This window comes from Alosa pseudoharengus, unplaced genomic scaffold (assembly GCF_046254945.1).
Source record: "Alosa pseudoharengus isolate Yale_2024_CS ecotype anadromous, Long Island Sound unplaced genomic scaffold, YU_APseudo_1.1 YU_APseudo_1.1_scf_18, whole genome shotgun sequence".
Classification (NCBI taxonomy): Eukaryota; Metazoa; Chordata; class Actinopteri; order Clupeiformes; family Clupeidae; genus Alosa; species Alosa pseudoharengus.
Genome location: NW_027468650.1, coordinates 2,256,023 through 2,273,684, shown reverse-complemented (window position 1 = coordinate 2,273,684; position 17,662 = coordinate 2,256,023). Strand labels below are relative to the sequence as shown.

General features: G+C 44.3%; 1 protein-coding gene across 2 annotated transcripts in view; it reads right to left on the bottom strand.

The window, feature by feature from the left end:
- Nucleotides 1-8,834, bottom strand: part of rmc1 (regulator of MON1-CCZ1) — a 32,551-nt gene extending 23,717 nt beyond the window's left edge. For both annotated transcript variants that reach the window (XM_076290042.1, XM_076290043.1), the window contains exons 1-8: nt 8,681-8,834; nt 5,471-5,547; nt 5,298-5,382; nt 5,019-5,075; nt 4,844-4,930; nt 3,881-4,021; nt 2,104-2,207; nt 1,516-1,605 (exon numbers count right to left, since the gene is read on the bottom strand). In XM_076290042.1, coding sequence (XP_076146157.1) covers nt 1,516-1,605; nt 2,104-2,207; nt 3,881-4,021; nt 4,844-4,930; nt 5,019-5,075; nt 5,298-5,382; nt 5,471-5,547; nt 8,681-8,779 — 740 coding nt within the window. In that variant the 5' untranslated portion in view covers nt 8,780-8,834. The remainder of the gene's footprint in view (nt 1-1,515; nt 1,606-2,103; nt 2,208-3,880; nt 4,022-4,843; nt 4,931-5,018; nt 5,076-5,297; nt 5,383-5,470; nt 5,548-8,680) is intronic.
- Nucleotides 8,835-17,662: the final 8,828 nt, after the last annotated feature.

Sequence of the window (17,662 nt, the reverse complement as noted above, 5' to 3'; positions counted from 1 at the left end):
CATGGAGGACAGTGAGGTGATGGAGAACAGACATGGAGAACAGTGAGGTGATGGAGAACAGACATGGAGAACAGTGAGGTGATGGAGAACAGACATGGAGAACAGACATGGAGAACAGTGAGGTGATGGAGAACAGACATGGAGAACAGTGAGATGATGGAGAACACAGACATGGAGAACAGTGAGATGATGGAGAACACAGACATGGAGGAGAACATGGACAATACACATATTCCATTCAACAGCTCAGAGCATGGAGAGAAATAAGGACTTTTTACATGGGGGCGTCCTCCACCCTCATTATAGGAGCGTCCTCCACCCTACTTTTACATATGAGCATCCTCCACCCTCCTTTTACATATGAGCGTCCTCCACCCTCCTTTTACATATGAGCGTCCTCCACCCTCCTTATAGGAGCGTCCTCCACCTAGAGGTCTGCGCGGGACTGATTTTTCTGTCCCGCTCCCGCATTAATGTGTCATTTTTAGTCCCGCTCCCGCCCGCATCTGTAACATGATGTCCCGCTCCCGCCCGCTAAAGCCCGCATGCAGGAGGGATAGCCTATTCAGTTTTTCTTTCTGTCTCACGAAAGAAGCACACACACCTGAGAAAGACTCCAGATTTCAGTTTCTTGGTTCTGAATGTAGGCTAACAACTGAAGTAGGCCTAGTCTGGTGCCCTCTTCCTCTGTCATGCTTTCGATTTCGAGTTTTGACAATGAGCAGCAGGAACAAATTGAACCCACGTAAACGACAATATAGGCTATAGGCCTGCTATCCTTCAGTTATGCTTAAACCCCGTTTTTAATGCTGCCTAACAGAACATCCAGCTGAACTATAGTTATGAACAGTACTTTAATCATTTCCATATTTAATTTTACGCACATATTTAATTTGCGGGAGTGCAGTGAATCATCGGTTTGTCCCGCACCCACGAACGCACCTCTCTCATCCCGCCCGCTCCCGCAAAGAGCTTTCAAAAGTTGTCCCGCGCCGCACTCTTTTGCATAGGGTCCCGCGGGTCTACCGCGGGAGTGCAGACCTCTACCTCCACCCTCATTATAGGAACATCCTCCACCCTACTTTTACATAGGAGCATCCTCCACCCTCCTTATAGGAGCATCCTCCACCCTCCTCATAGGAGCGTCCTCCACCCTCCTTTGACATAGGATAGAGGATAGAGGGAGTGCTCTTACTTGGGCAGGTGATAAAGCACTATAGAGAGAGTGCTCTTACCTGGGCAGGTGATACAACACTATAGAGAGAGTGCTTTTACCTGAACAGGTGATACAACACTATAGAGACAGTGCTTTTACCTGAACAGGTGATAAAGCACTATAGAGAGAGTGCTCTTACCTGGGCAGGTGATAAAGCACTATAGAGAGAGTGCTTTTACCTGGGCAGGTGATACAACACTATAGAGAGAGTGCTTTTACCTGAACAGGTGATAAAGCACTATAGAGAGAGTGCTCTTGCCTGGGCAGGTGATACAACACTATAGAGAGAGTGCTCTTACCTGGGCAGGTGATAAAGCACCACCTCAGCTCCAGGACTGTTGGTGGTTCTGGAGTGATGCTTCAGGTACATCACATACAGCTCGCCATATCTGAAACAGAGTTTTCACTTGTCATGGGCAAGCAGCTCCACGTATGGTGCCAACAGGTATGTTTTGGTTTTGGAATGTTTGTATGTATGTATGGTGCCATCAGGTATGTTTTGGTTTTGGAATATTTGATTTTCAGACTTGTAATAGACAGACACTAGCCGTTTGTGTAGAGATAGAAGAGTAACTGTGTAAGAGCATCACACAAGGCCCTCTCATGCAGATCCACACAGGGCCCTCTCATGCAGATCCACACAAGGCCCTCTCATGCAGATCCACACAGGGCCCTCTCATGCAGATCCACACAGGGCCCTCTCATGCAGATCCACAGTTAGAGAAAAGAGCATCACACAGGGCCCACTCATGCAGATCCACAGTTAGAGAAAAGAGCATCACACAGGGCCCTCTCATGCAGATCCACAGTTAGAGAAAAGAGCATCACACAGGGCCCACTCATGCAGATCCACAGTTAGAGAAAAGAGCATCACACAGGGGCCTTACATGCTGGACACCGCAATATCTCTCTCCGAGAGGCTGAGCTTGGCAGGTTTGGGGACCACAGGCAACTCGATTTCAAATTTGGACATCTTGGCCATGGTTCCACTCTGAAGAGACAACACAGAAGAGGCACACCATAACAGGTTCCACTCTGAAGAGACAACACAGAAGAGGCACACCATAACAGGTTCCACTCTGAAGACACAACACAGCAAGTGATGCACCATAACAGGTTCCACTCTGAAGACACAACACAGCAAGTGATGCACCATAACAGGTTCACTCTGAAGAGACAACACAGCAAGTGATGCACCATAACAGGTTCCACTCTGAAGAGACAACACAGAAGAGACACACCATAACAGGTTCCACTCTGAAGACACAACACAGCAAGTGATGCACCATAACAGGTTCACTCTGAAGAGACAACAGACAGTGATGCACCATAACAGGTTTTATATCAAGTGGAAGGACCCTCAGAGCTACTGTGGCTACACATTTTTTTGGATAAATGGATAGATGTGAACCCAGACAGAGCATACACATTAGGGGTGGAACGGTACATGTATTCGTGTTGAACCGAAACGGTACGGGTGTCATGGTTCAGTGCATGAATTTACACGGAGAATACACAGTATAAAAATAAATAAATCTCACGTGCGAGATTACTGTTAAATACGAGAGTTACAACAGTTTTTAAGCGACACCTAGGCTAATCTGTAGCCCCGCTTTAGCTCTGATTGCCGCTGTTATTTTTTTTTATCAGGTGGACGGTTGAGTCAGTCAGTCAGAGATAGCAGCACTAAGGACGAGTATGGTGAGTGGTGGCGACCCACCAGAGATAGAGGACATGCTAACATATACCCGACACCATCACCCAGATGTACCTTCTTCCTACAGGGCTTCACCAGCCTTTAGAAACACACACAAATAGGGCCAAAACCTACAGCCTAAAATGATTCTGTAATGACAGGAAGCGATGTAAATCATGTGACGATGATTACCTTTATGTTGGGGTAACTTGTAACGTCTCACATGAAAAGCTGGCAGTGTTAAGTGCATGAAGAAAGTGTCAACGCTAACCAGGCTAATAAACAAACCATGCTACGGTGAGTAACGTTGAAGGATAAAGTCACGTGACTTCTAGTTGTAGTCTGTTTATGAAACGAAAGGACCAATTTCGTTTTTTTAAAAGAAGGCAAAATAGTGTGAAATTTTCACAGTTGGTAGTTTATTACTGTACACAAACTGAAAAATATTGAGGCAAACGGTAGACCCCTCCATATCCAACCAAACATGGATGTTGAAGGTCTCGCCTAAGTGGATTTTTTAAAATCATTATTCTATGTAATTTGCACTTTCATAAATAAGAGATGCTGTAGGCCTATTTTCAGTTTTATAGCTGATTGTCTTATTTTGTTTACAAGTTACAGATGGAGTCTGGAGATGATGTGGGGTACTTGTTGTTTTAGCTGATAGCTCAGGGGAGAGTTTGTATGACACTAGGTGGTACAGCCTGAGACATGTACAATAAAAAATTGCTTTTGCATTTTTTTTTTCTTTTCACTCCATGGTACCGAACTCGTGACTTCTGTGTACCGTTCCACCCCTAATACACATACACATCAAGATCAGTTGTGCCAAAATTATTTTTCACTAATTGTTGAGGGTGGGAAGTGTGATCTCATAAGACCTACAACACAGTTCATGCCAATAAAACAGCAGAACAGGTATCATAGCAGAATGAGGTCTGAAGGTGCTTGTAAGAGAGGGTACTCACTTTGAAGGCAAAGGGCTGCAGCACGTTTCCCTGGACCGTGGTGGACAGGAGAAGCACCGCTGCTTCAGGGCAGTACATGTACCAGTTCACATTGATGCTCTGACTCTTCAACAGCTTCAGGGTGCGCTTGTCTGGCAAGACCTGCACAAAGAGTTGATACCATCCATCAGAATGTCATACTGTGTCTATCTTTATTTTTTTAGATATTTTTGGGGGCTTTCACGCCTTTAATCTGGGCAGCCGTGGCCTACTGGTTAGTGCTTTGGACTTGTAACCGGAGGGTTGCCGGTTTGAACACCGACCAGTAGGCAAGGCTGAAGTGCCCTTGAGCAAGGCACCTAACCCTCTATGCTCCCCGAGCGCCGCTGTTGTTGCAGGCAGCTCACTGCGCCGGGATTAGTGTGTGCTTCACCTCACTGTGTGTTTCACTAATTCACGGATTGGGATATATGCAGAGACCAAATTTCCCTCACGGGATCAAAAGAGTATATATACTTAATCTGACAGGACAGTGGAAAGAGCAACAGGAAGGGAGTGGGAGAGAGAGATGGGGTGGGATCGGGACATGACCGCAGGGGAGAGAGATGGGGTGGGATCGGGACATGACCGCAGGGGAGAGAGATGGGGGTGGGATCGGGACATGACCGCAGGAGAGAGAGATGGGGTGGGATCGGGACATGACCGCAGGGGAGAGAGATGGGGTGGGATCGGGACATGACCAGCGCCGGACTCAAACCCGGGTCCCTGTGGGCCCATGGACCTGTAAATGGTACGGACGGCGTAACTAGCCGCGCCACGGCGCCCCTCGTGATGCTGTGTTTAAAGATTCTTTTCATAATACACACTTATTTCAATACAGCATGACAATTAAAGATCCTTCAGCATTGCATTACCACTTATATGTTACACTCATATGTTATCACTTTGGTGTTAGTCAGATGTCAGATGTTCCTATGGTGTTACCTGGTAGAACTCGATTCCTTGGTCTGTGATGAACACAATCTCATTCCAGTTTGTCCAACAGAAGCCCAGCACGCTTGCGTTTTTAGTCTGCAGGAAGACACACAAGCCGTTCCAGTGACTACACACACTCATTATGTCAATCTTATGCACTTGTTATTCAGAAATGATACAATACCTTGCACTCATGAGAGAATTCTATGTGTGGAAAATCAGGAATAAAGTTGATAAAGTCCTGGAAGGGAAAGACAGACATAATTGAATACATTTGACCTCATATAATTTTAAATGTGATTTACGATTTCATTAACACAATGTCCAGTATGAGGATGGTTCCATTAACACAACGCAGTGGACAAGTTAACTGCAATATACACATACACTACAATAATCTACACAAAGCAATACACAATATTCAGTCTATGCAAATAACTATCATTTCTTTCCAAAGACTTACCACTGATTTTGGAGTCCTCTGAACAGCTAAGATCTTATTTCCGAGAGAGAACTTGATGCACTTCACCTCGCCTTTGTCATCCATTCTGTGGATTGTAACAAACTTTAGCTTCACGGGTTTTTAGTGTTAGTTGGTAAAAAAAAACACAAATTGAATGTCATGTGTCGACATACCTGAATGCCACCGAGTTTTTGTCATCTGGACCTTTAACCACAACACCTGTGGCTCCTCCAGATCGCACCGCAAACACCTGATCGAGACCATCACAATTATACAGTTCACTTTACAAACACCTGATATAGACACCATCACATTTCTACAGTTCACTTTAACATTATCGACAGGTTGATTAAATACAGTGACATGTCAGCGTTGTGTTGCGAAGATCAGGGAACACAATAACACTTTCTCATGATGCACGTCCTAGCTAGAGCTTCGGCACGGTTCGACAATGGTCAACGGTGTTGAGTGAGGGGCAGTATCAGGCTATGCATCTTTTAATCAAGACAAGTTCCGAAGTTGTCTGCCGGTGTTGTGCCCCTTCTGGTTTTTCCACCTACTGGTTTCCGAGCTGTTTCCGAGCCTGTCCAGATGTCATGTATACCTATCAACAGCAGCTGACGGCTACCACGTCGACAGATTCGCTACATATTCATAAACATTTTACTGGCCTTTGCATGTCGCACCTCAATAAAAACTGCACTGAACTGAACTGAATACCTGAGAACTACATTACTATAACATTTTCCAGCGAGGAAAATGCTTTTTTAAAGTAACCTAATTTCGATTCTCTGTGTCGCGCTGGATTCGAACCTTCATCAGCAAAAGTATCACCATGCTAGACTGTCTCGCTCTCCACTAAACTATCAACATCTACATAACTTCTAGAACACAACGCTGTGTTCACTCAGTAGGCCTAGGCCATGATTCACCATTTATCTGAATATTTTGAAACAACTGGTTACCTTGATTTAGGCTTTAAAAACGTAACTGTATCATGCACTCTACCTTCTGTTACACCTCTGCGCTATTCATGTGCAAGGATTTGTCATAAATTCTACCAGGCAACGCACGAGTTATGAAACAATGGGTCTAAAACAACTGGTTACCCTGGACTGAAAACGCATGATCTCGCTCTCAAACAGCTAGGTTGCAATAGCCTACGTTCCCTGGATGCATATGCCTACACATTTTACTGGCCTTTGCGTTTCGCACCTTAATATAATCCGTACACAGCTGAGCACTATAACATTCTCCAGCGAGAAAATTATTTTTTAGAAGTCGCCTAATAATGACCATGACCATGATCTAGATTCGAACTCTCTTCAGGAAAACAAATTACACACGTGACCACACCGTTCCCCACTACACCATCAACACTGTGTCAATGATCGTTTAACTATTTTCTATCAAGTCATACATCACTGTTTGTCTGAATATTCCGAAACAACTGGTTACCTTAATTTAGGCTTAAAACATATCGCTCTGCTACACCGCTGCGCCATCTGTGTGCAATGATTTGTCAAAAATTCTACCAGGCAGCATATGGATTCTGAAACAATGGGTCTGAAACCACTGCATGGTTACCCTGGCCTGGAAACGCATGAATTCGAGACTGTGAAAAACAGCTACAATAGCCAGTTCCTTTGGTTTAGGACAAGCAGATTTCTATGGCCATGGCGTCTCGTTTCCAAAATTATAGCCTATGCTATCCTACAACGTTATGTTTACGACGGAATATAAATATTTGCAACCCCTACAATGCTTTTCATTTCAGGTTTTTAATTTTAAAAGGTTAACCTCATATCCCTGTTATCACAAGCAGCTTGTTCTAAATTGGGATGAATGCCTCAATTAGGCTACAGATGATCCCCACAAGCTGCTTGCGCATATACCAACATTATGTGCTAGTTAATTTGCACCAAAAGCTCTCCAGCTCCAGCTGTTGAGTGTTTGACAGCGAGATCATGCGTTTTCAGTCCAGGGTAACCAGTTGTTTTAGGCCCAATTGTTTCATCATCCGTGCGCTGCCTGGCAGAATGTATGACAAATCCTTGCACATGAATAGCGCAGAGGTACAGAAGGTAGAGTGCATGATACAGTTACGTTTTTAAAGCCTAAATCAATTAAGGTAACCAGTTGTTTCAAAATATTCAGATGAACGGGAAATCATGGCCTACTGAGTGAAAACAACATCATGTCGAATGAGTTTTGTAGTTGTTAGTAGTGTAGTGGAGAGCGAGACAATCTAGCATGGTTTTACTTTTGCTGAGGAGGGTTCGAATCTAGCGCGACAGTTCATCGAAATTAGGTTACTTTTTAAAAAAAGCATTTTTCCCGCTGGAGAATGTTATAGTGATGTAGTGCTCAGATGTTCAGTTCAGTACAGTTTATATTGAGGTGCGACACGCAAAGGCCCGTGAACTGTGTATGAATCCAAGGAACGTAGGCTATGGCAACCTAGCTGTTTGAGAGCGAGATCATGCGTTTCCAGGGCAGGGTAACCAGTTGTTTTAGACCCATTGTTTCATAACTCGTGCGTTGCCTGGTAGAATTTATGACAAATCCTTGCACATGGACAGCGCAGAGGTGTAACAGAAGGTAGAGTGCATGATACAGTTATGTTTTTAAAGCCTAAATCAAGGTAACCAGTTGTTTCAAAATACTCAGATAAACGGTGAATCATGGCCTAGGCCTACTGAGTGAACACAGCGTTATGTTCTGGAAGTTATGTAGATGTTGATAGTTTAGTGGAGAGCGAGGCGGTCTCGCATGGTGATTCTTTTGCTGATGAAGGTTCGAATCCAGCGCGACACAGAGAATCGAAATTAGGTTACTTTAAAAAAGCATTTTTCCCGCTGGAAAATGTTAAAGTAATATAGTGCTCAGGTATTCAGTTCAGTTCAGTGCAGTTTTTATTGAGGTGCGACATGCAAAGGCCAGTAAAATGTTTATGAATATGTAGCGAATCTGTCGACGTGGGTAGCAGTCAGTTGCTGTTGATAGGTATACATGACATCTGGACAGGCTTGGAAACAGCTCGGAAACCAGTAGGTGGAAAAACCAGAAGGGGCACAACACCGGCTTGTTAAGTAAGTGGCTACCTAGTTGCACAGGGTCCAAAAGGCCCTTTCGGTCATCGAGTTAACGGTGAGTGTGTACGTGATGATAGGATTGCCGCGTCTTTACTTTACTTTTACTATATGACAGAGATATACGGTGACTTGGTGAAAATATATCAATGCAAGAGGCTGGCTGTCACGATAAAATTAGCTAACAAAAGTAAATAGATAAGTTAGCTCACTGTGTAGGTTAGCACACCAGCTAGCTAGCAGGAAATGGCTAACTTGAGTACAGCAGGTTTTGCGCACAGCTAACGTTACCTGTTTATTTGCCTCGTCGAAAAACACGTTGTTGACACTGGAAGCATGTTCAAATTGCACAGGGTTTTCACAAAGCTCCAGGTAGTAGTCCTCATTCATGATTAATCTCAAGCATTCATTGGTACCAGTTCAGTTCCTGTTTTTCCCCTTATTCCAGGATCATGTGACCTCCGCCTCAGAGGGCGTGGCCTCCGATAAGGAGAGCGCTCTGTCATGGTTTGCCAAAGTGACAAATTAGTACGGTGTCTTGTGTAATTCCGCTGGATTTTCTTGTAAAAATTGATTTTTTTGCATATTTTGCTAGTATTGAGTCTAAGGAACAAGATTTTTTTTGTCTTCAAATTTTCACGATCCATTTTCACACTTAGATGACATCATCATTTATATAATGCATAATTAAGACTGGGACTACTGTCACTTGGGGGTTAAATGTGAGAAAACACTGGTAAAGAGGGTATTCTGCCTAATTTTTGGGTGCTGATTCTGAATATCATATTTACTTAGCTGATTTTTTAGTTTTAAACCTGCTAATTAGCATTTGCGGCCTAAAACTGGCCTCCATAGGCAACATAGAATGGGTGAATAGGGTAAAAAATGTAACTCTTTGGTATTCTTATGAAACTTTACTAGTTGATTATTTATGTAGAGACAATATTTTTTTGCATTACAAGTTTTCTGAAAATATATGTTTATGCATGTAATTTAACAATATCTCATTAATTATGCGCTAATTTGCATACATTTCAATTACAGACATCTGAATATTGGATAGTTAACATTAAATGTAGTGACGTTCAGGTTTGCCTTCAGAACTTTTTCTGGATTCAGAGCCTCAAAAGAATGGCTTGTTCAAGCACCAGTCCTAGGTTATGCCGATTTCAGTCATCCCTTTATCTTAGAGACGGATGCATGCCATGCAGGATTGGGGGCAGTTCTGTCACAGGAGAAGGATGGGTTACAGCGACCAATAGCCTTTGCTAGCCGGGGCTTGCGGCCAAGTGAGAGGAACATGTCAAATTATAGTGCCATGAAACTCAAACTCCTTGCAGTCAAGTGGGCAATCACAATCAAAATGGCAAGTATCTCCTGGGCAACACGTTCACCGTGTACACTGACAACAACCCCTCCAATACCTGCAGTCAGCAAAACTGGGCGCTCTGGAACAGTGCAGGGTTTCTCAGCTTGCCCTCTTTATTATAACATCAAATATCGTCCTGGGACAGCTAATTGCAATGCCGATACCCTTTCTAGGCTTCCCACAACTCTTTGCGATCTGTGTCACACAGCCTGGACGTCCCCCTGCCGCTTGCCATAGCCAACATGCAAGCCTCGAGTGCACCTATCCAAGACTCTTGGATGACAGAATCTTGTATGGTGGACACCATCCCTGGTCAAACCAAAAGAGACCTGAAAGTCCTGCTAGGTACTGATCCCTGTATTTCCAGATACCTGTGGTTTTGGTGACAGGGACGACCACATACCCGTTAAGACAAGTGGAGTGAACCAAGGGAAGTCCGCAGCTGATAAAGCAGTGGTCCCAGATGCAGGAAGTGGATGGGACCTTGTACCGAGCGATCTAGGCTCCTCCTTCCAGGGATCCAGTGCTGCAGCTTTTGCTGCCAAAGGTGTTGCGAGTTGAAGTGCTCACTAGCCTACACAACAACCACGGCCATCTGGGGGTGGACAGGACCACAGATTTGATATGACAGAGGTGCTTCTGGCCCCAGATGTGGCATGAGATGCAAAAGTGGCGTTCTGAGTGTGAGCACTGTGTGGTTGCTAAAGCAAGACAACCCAAGCCAGAACCTTCTTGGGAAATATGTTAGCCTTTGTTAAGCCTTTGTAGATAATCTCCATTGACTTTACTCTCTTGGATTGGGCTAGCATAGGAGAACGTTCTGGTAGTCACAAATGTTTTCTCAAAGTTTACCCAGGCCTTTCCCACCCCTTATCAGAGAGCTTCCACCGTAGCTAAGATTCTAACTGAGAGATGGTTCTATGTGTATGGTGTGCCAAGGAGAATCCACTCTGATCAGGGGCGCAGCTTTGAGGGGGAGCTGTTGAAGCACCTGTGTGACACCTACATCATAACAAAGACTAGAACCACCACTTTCAACAGGACACTTCATGACTTGCTCAGGACCTTACCCCCTGAAAAGAAGCGTAAATGGCCCCAGTTGCTCCCTCAGCTCCTGTTCGCCTATAATACCACCATGTACCAGTCCACACAGCACTCCCCATACGAGCTTATGTTCGGTCAGAAGCCACAGTTACCAGTCGACTACCTACTTGGAAATACTGGAGGTGACCACAGGGACAGTCCACCGACTGATTGGGTGGTGCAACATCAAGAGTACCTGACTTCTGTCTATGCTAGTGCTAGGAGACACTTAGAAGAGGCTGCGGCATATCGTAGGCATGGTGGTCCTAACACTGTAGTCCTCTTCAAAGTGGTTGTATGCACATCCAACCTCACTGAGGCCAGGTGCAGGACAAAAAAGCTTATCAAGGAAAGAAGAGTAGTTGTCCGCACACTGCAATCATAACACATAACGCAACGTTTCGACCCACCAGGGTCATCAGTTATGTTTTTAACTCAGTAAATGTAGTTCTTCTGGGAGATTGCAGTGTGCGGTCCTGACACTGTACCCATATTACCACCTGGCACTCTAGTCTTTCAAGTGGGCAGTGGTAGTGTAGTGGTTAAGGAGCTGGGCTAGCGTGCAGTAGCCTGAAAGTTGTCGGTTCAATTCCCGGCTTTCACTGTTATGCCCTTGAGCAAGGCACTTAACCCCAAGTTGCTCCGGGGACAATGTGATCCCTTGTAATATAGCTGACATACAGTATGTAAGTGACTTTGGTCAAGAAGTGTCTGCTAAGTATAATGTACAGTGACTCTTTTGCAAGAACCATTTTAACGGTCGCCACAAAATCCAGGATACATGGGTGTCTACCAAGTATGAAATTGTGGAGTGTCTTGATAGAATTGGCACACACTATAAGATCAGGCCGTATGGGGAAGAGACCTTCCACTCATAATACTGCCGGACAGCATTCAAACCCCTTCCACCTCCCACATTCTGTTTCACATGAGTTCTCTGCCAGTGTAGCAGAAGTAAATATTCTCCCCGTCCCCTTCAGGCCTTGGCAGTAGATAGGTATGCTACCAGGAGGGTGAACTTTAAAGCCAGATGTGTATGTGGAAAGGCTGACCTGCAGCGCTGGCTTACACGCCCACCCGTGGGTGGTGATCATATACGTAGCTTTCTCTCTGGGAGAACACAACCGGTCATTTGATATTTTTGCCGCATGGGTGTTTGTGGTTGTTGTTGTTGGAAGAACATGGCTTCATTCTTAATTCTAAAACTTCATTGCTTCTCTCGCACGCCCGGCCTGTTGGCTGTGGATAACCCGTTGCTTTTAAAGAGAGCAAATGCACATGGTTTAGTGTCTAAGCAATGTTTTCCCTTGAGTTTTTTTTTTTTGTATTAGTTCAGGCTGTGAGAGGGCCATCCGTGGTTTGTCTGTTTGTTTGTACCTTATATTCTTTTGTTTCTTAATTTTGCCTACTGTTACTCAACTACCCATGCCTATGACACCTAGTGGTGTACTGTGTTGCCTGTACTATTTTAGATTATTTCCAAGACAAATTTATCTTAAGGTAGACAATAGAATGACATGGCAGGTCAAGGAAAGCATCAAGAAAAGCAAAGATTAAGAAATCGTTTTTGACATAGGCAACAAGGGTGGAGGTGTTTTTACACTTTTCAGACACTCAAAGTTTGAAAACTATGGATATTGTTTTAGAACCAACAACCTTTCTACATTATCTGGGGGTTTTGTGTGCAAAAAGTGGAATTAATTGTCAAAAAAATAGAAGAAAATGTGAAAATCACTTTTCGTACTAGATATAATCACTTATTTTAAAACATACAGAAAAAAACACTAAAGATGGATCGTGAAAATTTGAAGACAAAAAAAATCTTGTTCCTTAGACTCTATATTAGCAAAATATGCAAAAAAATCAATTTTTACATGAAAATCCAGCGGGACCCTATTTTCCAAACACAGCGTACTGTACTAAATAGATAGATAGATAGATAGATACTTTATTGATCTCCAAGGGGAAATTCAAGGTCTCAAGAGCATACAGACACCACACACAACATTCACTAACAGCAGAAAAAGTAATAAAAGTATATAATATTAAAAACACAACTAAGCAATAAGGACAGTAGGCTAGAAGATAAAGAATATAGTAAAATACAAATTATACTAAACAACACTAAATCTAAATCAAGTCTAAAACAGTAACAGTCCACATAGTATGATAATATAATATGAACATTACAATAGCCTGGGACTTTTAGTTGTTCCAGAAAGTAAACTTTCAACCATGGGTGGACAGTATAAGTAGCCTATATTTACTTGATTACTGTACTTAAGTATGATTTTTGAGTATCTGTACTTTACTTGAGTATTAATATTTTTGGAAACTCATAACCACTACATTTGAAAGACAAATACTGTACTTTTTACTCCACTACATTTGAAATATGAGCATGAAGTACTCGTTACTTTTAACCACATTTCATTCTTGAAATGCATTTATGCGATAGACCATCCACCAAGTTCATTTTTTCAATAGTTCAATTTGAACTTGGCTGAATTGGCTCTGGTAATGATGGTGACAACAGATTCTTCGTCAGAACATCTTCCATGTAGCCTGGGAGAAACCAGATGAACCTGTTAGCAATTGAGATTTGAGAAGTGGTCTAGTGTAACCAGGCTATCCTCCATTGTCATTGTGAAATTGGAATGAAATTAGACAATCACCTAACATTCACCACATAGCTCTTTAGCCTACATCGTTAAACGATAAATAATCTTACTCATAATTGAGTTATCTGGTTTTGTGTTCAGCGGTGAAAATGTTTTAGATTTGTGAACAGAGAATGAATATTGATTTAAATTATATTATTGCATCCATTTGTAATGTTGCAAAGTTATGAAAATAGGTCAAATGTTTTTGCTGGATGTATAGGAACTAAAGGTCTGTTCAAGTCCTATGACCGACCAAAGGATGTAGACCCTTAATGACCAAATAAACATTACATTACAATACATTAAAAAGAAAAAATACTTGTACTTTTAAAATACTTAAGTATTTTTAAAAGCAAGTACTTCTGTACATCAACTTAAGTAAATCTTAGATTTAGCAACTTGTATTGGAGTAATATTTTACAAGGTGTATCTGTATTTTCACTTAAGTTTTCATTAGTGTATCTATACTTTCACTTAAGTGAAGGAATTGTGTACTTCGTCCACCTCTGCTGTGAACTAGGGGTGACCAGTCGTTTGCAGTAAGAGCACCCAAGCTTTGGAACAGCCTCCCTTATACCATCAAATCTGCACCATCAGTGGCTGTTTTTAAATCTAGTCTAAAGACCCTTTTATATACAATTGCCTTTCTTAATTAGTGAATGATTCCACTTATGTCTCTGCTAATTTAATTTCAATTTCAATTTAATATCACTTAGCACAAAACATTGCACATGTCTCATGCCGCTTTACAGAGTGTTAATCAATCAGAGAAGGCCCATGATTAACAGGGGCGAGGAAACATGTAGGAAGAAACCTCGAGCAGATCCACGACTCAAGGGCCTGACCCATCTGCCTAGGGTCAGTACAGAACAGTAAGGTCTGTTTATATGATAAATGAATAAGTTAGTTAGGTGTAGAGAAAAGAACATGGTGTTTAAAGCCACCTGAGGTGTATGTTACAAAGAGGTGGGATGGTTACATAGCCAGTATGATAATGCATGAATCTTATTTAGTGTCAGAAAGTTCAAATAGTCCAGTGTAGGAAAGTAATTGTCCAGGGGGGTTAGGAGTTGTCATAGGGCAAGTAGTGGGTCAGTAGTGGGCCAGGAATCTGGGCAGGGGGACAGCAATAGGTGATGATGGGGCAGTCGTAGGGATGGGACTTCAGATGAGATGAATGAGATGAGGGCCAAACACAAGGATAGCTGATGACTGGTGATGGTTATACCTCACAAGTGAGGTAAGGGGGAAGGCAGAGAGAGATATAGAGTGGGTTAGTATTACTATAAATCAAAATGGGTAATATCAATAGGTATATCATTGGTACTATATAGTGTTACACCATAGTGAGAATAGGCAGAGTGAGAGTTGAGAGAGAGAGAGAAGGGGAGAGAGGAGGGGGGGGTTTGTACGGCGTGACACATGAGAAGTCCATGAAGACACGGTGAAGGGTAGTCAACACCAGCGCAGGTCAGTGTCCACCGTCGCACACATGACTGGGGTGCCAGTCACACAAGGACACAGCAGGGTGGTCCATTCCAAAAAACCCTGAGGTGGTTGAAGTTCCACACTTCACCATACCTACCTTTGATGCAGGACCTATGTTGCCGTAAGCTACCATGCGTTTCCCTGATGGAAGGAGAGCAAATAGCCGGTTCCTGGTAATGCCTTGAGTCAGCACAAGGGGGCGCCTGCACAGCATCAGTAGCTAACAACACAACACCACGGTGTGGGCCTTTCCTGTCCGTTACGGAGCCGATACCATGGCAACCATACCCAATGCAATGATGCAGTTGGTCAGGATGCTCTCGAGCGTACCCCCATAAAGCACCTCTGGTTGTGAGGAGAGATTCGGGTTTTCTTCAGGTCCTGCAGAGGCAACTGGACAGACTGGTGTTGATGGACCAGGAGATCCTGAGATCCTTTTGAGACTGGAGACACACCTCACCTCACCTCACCTAGTCCCATTAACACACCTCACCTCACCTAGTCCCATTAACACACCTCACCTCACCTAGTCCCATTAACACACCTCACCTCACCTAGTCCCAATAATTATAATGGTGGCGTGACTGATTATATAGACCTCAGACAGTGTCCAGCTAGGGTTGCCAGTGACGACCTCAGACAGTGTCCAGCTAGGGTTGCCAGTGACGACCTCAGACAGTGTCCAGCTAGGCTAGGGTTGCCAGTGAGGACCTCAGACAGTGTCCAGCTAGGGTTGCCACAGGGTCCAGCTAGGGTTGCCAGTGAGGACCTCAGATAGTGTCAGGCTAGGGTTGCCAGTGACGACCTCAGACAGTGTCCAGCTCGGGTTGCCAGTGAGGACCTTAGACAGTGTCCAGCTAGGGTTGCCACAGTGTCCAGCTAGGGTTGCCAGTGAGGACCTCAGACAGTGTCCAGCTAGGGTTGCCACAGTGTCCAGCTAGGGTTGCCAGTGATGACCTCAGACAGTGTCCAGCTAGGGTTGCCAGTGACGACCTCAGACAGTGTCCAGCTAGGCTAGGGTTGCCAGTGAGGACCTCAGACAGTGTCCAGCTAGGGTTGCCACAGGGTCCAGCTAGGGTTGCCAGTGAGGACCTCAGACAGTGTCAGGCTAGGGTTGCCACAGTGTCCAGCTAGGGTTGCCAGTGAGGACCTCAGACAGTGTCCAGCTAGGGTTGCCACAGTGTCCAGCTAGGGTTGCCAGTGAGGACCTCAGACAGTATCCAGCTAGGGTTGCCAGTGACGACCTCAGACAGTGTCCAGCTAGGGTTGCCACAGTGTCCAGCTAGGGTTGCCAGTGAGGACCTCAGACAGTGTCCAGCTAGGGTTGCCACAGTGTCCAGCTAGGGTTGCCAGTGACGACCTCAGACAGTGTCCAGCTAGGCTAGGGTTGCCAGTGAGGACCTCAGACAGTGTCCAGCTAGGGTTGCCACAGGGTCCAACTAGGGTTGCCAGTGAGGACCTCAGACAGTGTCAGGCTAGGGTTGCCACAGTGTCCAGCTAGGGTTGCCAGTGACGACCTCAGACAGTGTCCAGCTAGGGTTGCCACACAGGCCAGTGACGACCTCAGACAGTGTCCAGCTAGGGTTGCCACAGTGCAGCTCGGGTTGCCAGTGAGGACCTCAGACAGTGTCCAGCTCGGGTTGCCACAGTGTCCAGCTAGGGTTGCCAGTGAGGACCTCAGACAGTGTCCAGCTCGGGTTGCCAGTGACGACCTCAGACAGTGTCCAGCTAGGGTTGCCAGTGACGACCTCAGACAGTGTCCAGCTCGGGTTGCCAGTGACGACCTCAGACAGTGTCCAGCTAGGGTTGCCAGTGACGACCTCAGACAGTGTCCAGCTAGGCTCGGGTTGCCAGTGATGACCTCAGACAGTGTCCAGCTCGGGTTGCCACACACACTGGATTTTCCGGGATTGCTCTCTTTTTTGAGTGACTGTCCTGGATAATTAATAAAATTGTCCCGGTTTTAGGTCAAAAAGAATGTGGTAGAAATGTTTAGACTATCCCTGAATTATGTATATGGTTTACATACAGTGTATTACGTTTGGGAAGAATTTATGTTCTTCTTTATTATACAACAATTGGGTTCTATGGAACTATTTATTTGTTTCTGATTGGCCGAGAGACGTTCCATGAGTTGGAATATCCCTGGACATTTCAACTCAGACTTTGCACAGCTAATAATAAATCACTCCGCGATACAATGCGAAGATTTGACACAATGTTCTCATCCCATCCCTTCACTATTTCAAGCAATGGGTTACTCCTTAGCAAACCATAACGAAACAGTGCTTCACCACATCTGTGGATTAAGCCACACAGTCAACTCAATGTAAGTAAGATAAACGAGGATGCTCTCAGCATTGCCAGCATTGTGTATAATATGATTGTCACTTGGAGGAGACTTGTAGATAACTAACGTTAGCATAATTAGCTAACCGCTGCTAACGTGCTAGCATCGTCACGTCAGGCTGTGCACAGTAGTGTAACATTTATTCACCATAAATTAATAAAGTTGAGTGGTTCTGCAATGTAGACTATGTTTCCGTTTTTTTGCAGTACCATGTCCCTTAAATGACATGGCCCAGTGTCCTTGTAACATGCATGCAGCAAACCTAGATATGAATGTGATTTCAGCCCGACTTTCAACATTTCTTTCAAGAAGACATTTAA